Here is an 8359-nt window from a genome sequence, read left to right on the forward strand (position 1 = left end):
AACCTGTAATTTTCAAAATGTCATAAAAAGAATAAATCAAGCGCCTGGAGGCTAGAAATGGGCCCGAGACACTGAAGTCTTGGATCTGATAATGTAAAGGGCTTTGTGTACCTTTTGAGTGAAGTTTTTTTTCCCACCTCCAGCCGAGGGTTAAATCCTGAAATATTACCCCAATCGAAGCTCCATAGCCCTGTGTAGAAAAAGTGACTTCGTCCCCTTGGACCTAAAATGTTAGTACTTTTTTTTTATTTTTGTATTAAACATTGTTAAAGGGGTGACTGGAGGCTAATAAAATGGACCAGATACTGTGAAGGACATTATTTCATTTTTGGGCGAAAAAAAAATAAAAAAATAAAAATATATGTATTATATTATTATTGCGATTTTTTTTTTTTATTGGGGCCCATCTCCAGCTAAGGGGGAAAACCTGAAATGTTACCCGAAGCGGAGCTCCATTGCCCTGGGTAGAAGTAGTGCCATGGTCCCCTTGAACCAAAATGCCAACAAAAGAATAAATAAATAAATAAAAAAAAAGTACTAAAACAGGTGCTTAGAGGCCCAGAGGGTCCCGAAATCGGTCACGATCGATCACAAAAAAAATGAGGATCCCACACCCCATGGCCCTGCATGGGAACTCTATTTTACTGACTATTAAGCCCCCACGGAGTGGGGGCTTACAGCGCCCGAGCGGGAGACAAAAGTTAGAGTTAGCGCCGCCCATCCGCCGCCCGGCCATCTGGTCGCTCAGCTCCGAGGGCCATCTGGTCGCGCAACTCGGCGACCAGATGGCCGGCCGCGCTCCCGGCGCGGCTAACTCTAACCTTTGTCCCTCGTCCGTGTTCTGTAAGCCCCCACTACGTGGGGGCTTAATAGTCGAGGGAGAAATGACCGGCCCTGGGCCGGGCCAAACTCGCCTTGGGTCCCCAGTACAGGGCTCTAGGATGGCGGGCCCCTGGGCCGGCCTATACCCGCCTTAGGTCCCCAGTTCAGGGCTCCAGGATGGCGGGCCCCTGGGCCGGGCTATACCCGCCTTAGGTGCCCAGTACAGGGCTTCAGGATAGCGGCCCCATGGGCTGGACTGGGATGAACGCGCCCCTGGACCCCCATGCCGGGGCTCCAGGAAGGCACCCTGGCCCCGGGACAGTGCCTTGCATGGCAGGGTGGCTGCGGAGAATTTCCCCTGATGCACCCCTCACTCGACCCGCTGTGGGCCTAGAAAGCAGCCCTAGCGCATAGACACAGCTCTCCCATGACATCGTGGTCGGCTCTTAAAAGAGCCTTTGGGTTTTGTTTTGTTTTTTCCGTGGGCAAGCCGAGTGTTTACCCGCCGAATCCGTAGAGGGTGCGACCCTGACGCTTCAGGGCGTAGACCACATCCATGGCGGTGACGGTCTTCCTCTTGGCGTGCTCGGTGTAGGTGACGGCGTCCCGGATCACGTTCTCCAGGAAAACCTTCAACACCCCGCGGGTCTCCTCGTAGATGAGGCCGGAGATGCGCTTGACCCCGCCACGGCGAGCCAGGCGGCGAATGGCTGGCTTGGTGATGCCCTGGATGTTGTCCCGGAGCACCTTTGCCGAGCCCCTTCCCTCCTTTACCGCGTCCAGACATGGTCTCCTGTCGGTGCTGTGACTGAGCAGAAATGAGGGCCGCGGCCAGCGGCGGCTGCTTATATGGAGGAGCTGTGCCGGACCAGCTAGGGCGCTGCAAGCGGCCCACGTGACTCAAAGGATGGCGAGGGAGCCCGCCCCGGACCGCCCTCTGCAGGGAGCGGGGGCTGGAGCGGCCGTTGCCGTTTGAAAAAGAGCGCGCTCCCAGCCGCCTCTTTGTCGTGGGCTCTGCAGCTGCCGCCGGGGCATAGATCACAGTCAAGCACACACACACGCGCCTCCCTTCCCGGGCCCCCACTCGTCACCGCGGCCCGCCTAACCCTGGCGCTCGGTGCCCGCTCCCACCATGAACAGAAGGCTCTGAAAAGTGTTAATGGAGCAAACAGGTTAACGGCCTCGCCGGCAGCACCCAGCTGTGTGCGGCCGCCCGCCACCCCGTAACACTGTCCACATGTCACGCCCGGTTGTGGCAAGTCTGTAAACTGCCCCTATTAAAATGTACATTTTTTTTTTTTTTACAAAAACATTATTATTGTGGGCCTCAAGCTAGGTTTTGGGACGGGGGCCAAGATCTACGTGTACGTCCGAGGGCTTGTGCATGCCCTCCTATGTAGCGACGGTGCGGGCGCTGCCGCAACTATGAAGCCGCCAGAGTAACACCTTGGCCACGGATACGCTCTTTGATGGAGTCTGTGGTTGGCCCTGAAAAGAGCCTTTGTGTTTAGGGTGCGTTTCCACGGTGGTCTGCGGGCCTTTACTTGCTTGCTTTGCCCCCTGCCTTGTGGCTCTCGGTTTTCTTGGGCAGCAGCACGGCCTGGATGTTGGGCAGGACTCCTCCCTGGGCGATGGTGACTCGGCCCAGCAGCTTGTTCAGCTCCTCGTCGTTGCGGATGGCCAGCTGGAGGTGTCTGGGGATGATGCGGGTCTTTTTGTTGTCCCGGGCCGCGTTGCCGGCCAGCTCCAGGATCTCAGCGGTCAGGTACTCCAGGACTGCAGCCAGATAGACTGGGGCACCGGCGCCCACCCTCTCGGCGTAGCTTCCCTTGCGGAGCAGCCTGTGCACACGGCCCACGGGGAACTGGAGCCCGGCTCTGGAAGAGCGTGTCTTGGCCTTAGCGCGGGCCTTTCCTCCTTGCTTCCCGCGTCCAGACATGGCGATCGATGCAGGGGCTCACTCACACAACAGAAAGAATAGTACTGCTGTTCTGCGGGACTCCGGCGATATAAAGACTTCGGGCGCTTCTGATTGGTTGACAGCTAGGCTCTGATAGTTCTTCTCATTGGAGGGAGGAGGGCTTCCTTTTCACCAATCAAAGTTCCAGTACCGCATTACAAAGGGAAGTGGGGGCCCTGCCTGAGCCTGCCAATGAGACGGGAGAGCAGAGAAGCAGCTACTTTACACGGCCAGCCTATAAATACAAGTGCCGGGCTCGCCTGCCTTATTTCTCTCGGCTCCACAGGAAGCGGTGCAGATTGTCGACCATGCCTGAACCAGCCAAGTCCGCGCCGGCTCCCAAGAAGGGCTCCAAGAAAGCGCTCTCCAAGCCGCCCAAGAAGGACGGGAAGAAGCGCAAGAGGAGCAGGAAGGAAAGCTATGCTATCTACATTTACAAAGTGATGAAGCAGGTGCACCCGGACACCGGCATCTCCTCCAAGGCCATGGGCATCATGAACTCCTTCGTGAACGACATCTTCGAGCGCATCGCCGGGGAGGCTTCCCGCCTGGCCCACTACAACTCGCGGCGCACCATCACCTCCCGGGAGATCCAGACCGCAGTGCGTCTGCTGCTGCCCGGAGAGCTGGCCAAGCACGCCGTGTCCGAGGGCACCAAGGCCGTCACCAAGTACACCAGCGCCAAGTAAGGCTTCGAGGCGCATCCCCAACTAACACAACGGCTCTTTTAAGGGCCACTCACGTCCTCCCCTAAGAGCTAATGTGCTTCATTTATGACCGGAGAAAGAAGTGTTTTAAACGGTAATGTTGAGCGCACAAGACCCGCTCTCACGGGGCTTGCTGCAGACCGAGGGACGATGGAGCAGGCAACCCGTTTTAATAAGCATGTTTATATGAATGAGCCCTCTTTGGGACCAAGTGTCACACAAGCACTGTAATGTAACGATGACGTTAAATAAAGCCCACGCGGAACTCGCACGGCTGCCCCCGGGCTTATTGTTTCCTGCGACCAGTTTTAGTGTGTGCGGGTGTCACGTTGTGTTTGTACTTTAAGACCAGGGGCAACGGCTAACATCCGCCCCAGGGCAAAGGCTCCCGAAATCGGGACACATAAACCCGATGTACAGATGCCCCACAGCGCTGGCTTGTGACCAGCGGATCCCAGCACGACCCTCTACCCAAACAAAGCGCTTTATTAATTGAAGAGGTGGCTGTGCACACCGAGTGCTCGGATTTCCCAGTGCCGGTATAAGTTTCCCAGTGCCTGTATAAGTTTCCCAGTGCCGGTATAAGTTACCCAGTACTCGGGGTACTCTCAGCCAGCCCACCCACCCACACCTGTAGAACATGGCAGATAAGAGAAGCTCGTAGGTGACAGGGTGGTGGCCCTTAAAAGAGCCGTTGTGGTGGTTGTTCGGGTCGGTGTCTCCTTAGGCCCTCTCGCCTCGGATGCGACGGGCCAGCTGGATGTCCTTGGGCATGATGGTCACCCTCTTGGCGTGGATGGCGCACCGGTTGGTGTCCTCGAAGAGCCCGACCAGGTAGGCCTCGCTGGCCTCTTGCAGGGCCATGACGGCGGAGCTCTGGAAGCGCAGGTCGGTCTTGAAGTCCTGGGCGATCTCCCTCACCAAGCGCTGGAAGGGCAGCTTGCGGATGAGGAGCTCGGTGGACTTCTGGTAGCGGCGGATCTCGCGGAGAGCCACAGTGCCGGGTCGGTAGCGGTGAGGCTTCTTGACTCCACCGGTGGCAGGGGCGCTCTTGCGGGCAGCCTTGGTGGCCAGCTGCTTGCGAGGCGCTTTGCCGCCGGTGGACTTGCGGGCTGTCTGCTTGGTGCGGGCCATGGCGGGAGCGGTCTCTCTCAACGACGAGCGAGGAAGAATGGAGTTCGAGCAGGCAAGAGCCCTATTTATGCACTCGAAGACGGAGGGCTGCTCTGGTTGGCTGAAGCGACCGCCCCAGGTTTGAAAACAGCCCGCGGTGTGCAACGATTGGCTACTCAACCGGAGGCTGTAGCCTGCCTCTCCAATGAGCTGTGGAGAAAAAGACACCCTCCGATTGGACGATGTACGTTGGAGCCGAAGCCCGCGCTTCGGTCAACCTTTGTCTCCGTGTCCATCCACTCATTTGTAGTCACACGAACCACTCGCCCCCGATCAACTGGGCGAGGAGACCAGGATGTTTTAAGTGTACCGCCCTTGGTCACCCTGGAACACGCCGCCGTTGACTGCGCTCGATTTCACGTTCACAATCGTCTGCTTTATGCAGACACCACTTCGAGTCTGCCCGGATACAGTGAAAGCACCAAGGCACACGTTATCTCACATTTATTATAAACTGAGGTCTAATAACTCCCAGACCCCCTTCTTTCTTTGTTATAAAGATTCCAATCCACGCAGCACCAAAAGAGCCGTTCATATGACCAAGATCACACACGGCACTCGCGTGTGTAAAGGTGCGCTAGGGATTTACTGTGCCGTTTATTATTATTGAGAAGTGTGCACGCGGGGTGAAAGGGTGGGGGTGAACAAGCTCTCTTCTAGACCGGGTGGATGGCTCTTAAAAGAGCCGTTGTGTTTGCAGTGTCTCGGTGCAAGCCCTTACTTCTTCTTGGGCGCTGCCTTCTTGGGCTTGGCTGCTTTGGGCTTGGCTGCCTTGGGTTTGACTACCTTGGCAGGGCTTTTCTTGGCCACTTTGGGCTTCGCCGCCTTGGCTTTCGCTGGGCTCTTGGCAGCCTTCTTGGCGGGGGCAGCCTTGGGCTTCTTGGGGCTCTTTGCTGCCGCTGGCTTCTTGACCTTCTTCGGGCTCTTCTTGACCCCCGCGGGAGCCTTTTTGGGCTTCTTGGCAGCAGGGGCAGCTTTCTTGGCCGCTGGTTTCTTGGTCTTGGCGGCCGCCTTCTTGGCCGCCTTCTTGCCCTCCAGCTGCTTCTTGTTCACCTTGAAGGATCCGGAGGCCCCGGTGCCCTTCAGCTGGGCCAGGGCGCCTTTGCTGACCAGGCTCTTGACGGAGGCCTTGACCCGGCTCTTGTTCTTGTCCACATCGTAGCCCTCGGCGATCAGCCCCTTCTTCATGGCCGACAGGGAGACTCCCTTCCTCTCGGCAGAGGCGGTCACCACCTTCAAGATCAGATCGGCCACGCTGGGGCCGGAAGGCTTCTTGGCCTTGGAGGCCCCCGCTGTCTTCTTCTGCTGCTTCTTCTTGGGGGCGACCTCAGCGGGAGGCGCCGCGGCGGCTGGAGCGGTTTCGGCCATTGCAATGCAAGTCTCGGCGCGGGCGCTGTCACAGAACAGAAATGTCCCTCTCGGCCCGAGCCCCGTGAATATATACAGGGAGGAGCCAGCCTCTGATTGGTCGCGAGCAGACAGGGCTCTGCGAGGCACACTCGGCTCTCTGCTCCGAGCTGACTTTTGTGTTTCCTACCTTCCGATTATCCACGTTTTAAAGCACAATCAGTTAAACACGCGCTTCCACACATGTATGACCAGGAGCCCAGCTTCGGCCCTCTCCCGGGCCTGCCCCCGTTTCGGATCCACCCCTCGTCCCTGGCTTGTGATCCGCGGGGAGACTCGGCGCTCCCCCGACGGTGGACGCCTCCATGCCTGAAATCCCGGGCTCCCGGCCCCTTTACCCAACCACTCTCGCCTCCTGCGGCCGGGAGCGGCGGCCCGCGGGAGGGAGGGGGCTCCTGCAGGGAGCGGGCCCTGCGGCGTCACAGTGGGGCTGCGGGGGCCGCGGGGAGCGCGTTCTGGAACGGGCCGAAGTAACACAGGGCTCCGCCGGCCGAGCGCGGGGTGGAAACAATGCCAGGGAGCCCCCAGCCCGGCGCCTGCACCCTCGGCTGTGGCACCCACGGCTGGGGGGGGCGCAACCGGAGGCCTTTTACAAGCAGCGGGGCACGGCCCTGGCTCCGGCCTCGCATGCATCACCAGGCGGCCGTGTGCTGGCAGCTTCACATGCAGGCAGAGGGCATTCACTGCCGAGCGCCGAGCCAGAGGAGGCGGGCGCAGACTAAATAAAATAAATACAGTGACACAACGAAGGAAGGCGGCCGAGTTAGGCCTACATGTTTAAAAACACCCCAAGTGAGAGCAGAGGGTGGGAATGCACCTGAAATGGTGACCCCAGTACCGGCATGGAGGCACTCTACTGAGCTGATTTTTAAAGCTGGAGCTAGGTGTACGTCTGAGGTGACATCTGTAGACAGAGTGAGTTACTGTATGTCAGACGCTGAGCCTATGACCGGGGGGAGGCCCACTGCGGAACTGAATAGTACAGTACAGAGTGAGGCATGTGACTACAACTGTTCTACTGAGCCCTATCGCTGGAGTGGGGACCACTCCTGAATCCAATGGTATATCACGAGGGAGACCTGAGACCAGAAATGATATTCTGCGCCCTGTAGCCTGATCGAGGCCTGCTGCTAATTTGGACGGAGGTAGGGGAAGAAAACAGAACACTTCACATAGTCCAGAACGTACATGAACACCAGTCCCAGTATCAGATCTTAGCCTTCAGGATCTCCGGCCCATCCCTAGCTTCCAGGTACCTGTTTTAGTAATATGTGTGACATTTGGAGGTGTACAGCTTCAAGGGGATGAAGTTGCACCTTCTACACAGGGTTGAGGAGCTCCGCGCAGGGTGAGATTTCAGGGTTCATGCCTGGCTGGAGGTGTGAAAACAAAACACTCCACATAGTCACACCTCCATCCAGGGGTGAACCCTGAAATCTCACCCTGCGCGGAGCTCCATGACCCTGGGTAGAAGGTGCGACTTCATCCCCTTGAAGCCTAACACCTACAAATGTCACAAGTATCAGTACAACTGGTGCCAGGAGGCTGGAAGTAGGCCCAAGGCCTTGCAGGCCATATTCTGATACTGTAAAGGAGCTAAATACACTTTCCTGAGAATGTGAGGTGTTTTATTTTCACACCAACAGCCAGGGGTGAACCCTGAATTCTCACCCTGCGCGGAGCTCCATAACCCTGGGTAGAAGTTGCGACTTCATCCCCTTGAAGCCTAACACCTGCAAATGTCACCAGTATCAGTAAAACTGGAGTCTGGAGGCTGGAAACACACCCAAGGCATTGCAGGTCCTATTCTGATACTGTAAAGGAGTTAAATACACTTTACTGAGGATGTGAAGTGTTTTGTTTTCACACCACCAGCCAGGGGTGAACCCTGAATTCTCACCCTGCGCGGAGATCCATAACCCTGGGTAGAAGGTGCGACTTCATCCCCTTGAAGCCTAACACCTGCAAACGTCACAAGCATCAGTAAAACTGGTGCCTGGATGCTGGAAACACACCCAGGGCCTTGCAGGCCTTATCCTGATACTGTAAAGGAGTTAAATACACTTTCCTGAGTATGTGAAGTGTTTTGTTTTCACACCTTGAGCCAGGGGTGAACCCTGAAATCTAACCCTGCGCGGAGCTCCATGACCCTGGGTAGAAGGTGCGACTTCTTCCCCTTGAAGCCTAACACCTGCAAATGTCACAAGTATCAGTAAATTGGTGCCAGGAGGCTGGAATTAGGCCCAAGGCCTTGCAGGCCTTGTTCTGATACTGTGAAGGAGTTAAATAC

The 8359-nt window shown here is 57.0% G+C and overlaps 4 protein-coding genes across 4 annotated transcripts; 1 reads left to right on the top strand and 3 right to left on the bottom strand.

The window, feature by feature from the left end:
* Window positions 1–1261: 1261 nt before the first annotated feature.
* On the bottom strand, window positions 1262–2869 carry LOC146771201 (histone H2A type 2-C-like). Its single transcript, XM_085640301.1, has one exon. The coding sequence runs from the start codon at window positions 2759–2761 to the stop codon at window positions 2363–2365; it is 399 nt and encodes a 132-aa protein (XP_085496427.1). The 5' UTR covers window positions 2762–2869; the 3' UTR covers window positions 1262–2362.
* Window positions 2870–3083: 214 nt separating this feature from the next.
* On the top strand, window positions 3084–4100 carry LOC146771202 (histone H2B 1.2-like). The gene has a single exon (XM_085640302.1). It carries the CDS (start codon window positions 3091–3093, stop codon window positions 3469–3471), a length of 381 nt encoding a protein of 126 aa, XP_085496428.1. The 5' UTR covers window positions 3084–3090; the 3' UTR covers window positions 3472–4100.
* A 112-nt stretch (window positions 4101–4212) lies between these two features.
* LOC146771203 (histone H3-like) lies at window positions 4213–4623 on the bottom strand. Its single transcript, XM_085640299.1, has one exon. The coding sequence runs from the start codon at window positions 4621–4623 to the stop codon at window positions 4213–4215; it is 411 nt and encodes a 136-aa protein (XP_085496425.1).
* A 709-nt stretch (window positions 4624–5332) lies between these two features.
* Window positions 5333–6310, bottom strand: LOC146771204 (histone H1.3-like). Its single transcript, XM_085640300.1, has one exon. It carries the CDS (start codon window positions 6028–6030, stop codon window positions 5380–5382), a length of 651 nt encoding a protein of 216 aa, XP_085496426.1. The 5' UTR covers window positions 6031–6310; the 3' UTR covers window positions 5333–5379.
* Window positions 6311–8359: the final 2049 nt, after the last annotated feature.

The sequence above is a fragment of the Triturus cristatus genome, unplaced genomic scaffold (genome assembly GCF_964204655.1).
Source record: "Triturus cristatus unplaced genomic scaffold, aTriCri1.1 SCAFFOLD_820, whole genome shotgun sequence".
Taxonomy (NCBI): Eukaryota; Metazoa; Chordata; class Amphibia; order Caudata; family Salamandridae; genus Triturus; species Triturus cristatus.

Coding starts and splice junctions, on each gene's coding strand:
- LOC146771202 (XM_085640302.1), top strand. CDS start 3,091: ATGCCTGAACCAGCCAAGTCCGCGCCGGCTCCCAAGAAGGGCTCCAAG.
- LOC146771204 (XM_085640300.1), bottom strand. CDS start 6,030: ATGGCCGAAACCGCTCCAGCCGCCGCGGCGCCTCCCGCTGAGGTCGCC.
- LOC146771203 (XM_085640299.1), bottom strand. CDS start 4,623: ATGGCCCGCACCAAGCAGACAGCCCGCAAGTCCACCGGCGGCAAAGCG.
- LOC146771201 (XM_085640301.1), bottom strand. CDS start 2,761: ATGTCTGGACGCGGGAAGCAAGGAGGAAAGGCCCGCGCTAAGGCCAAG.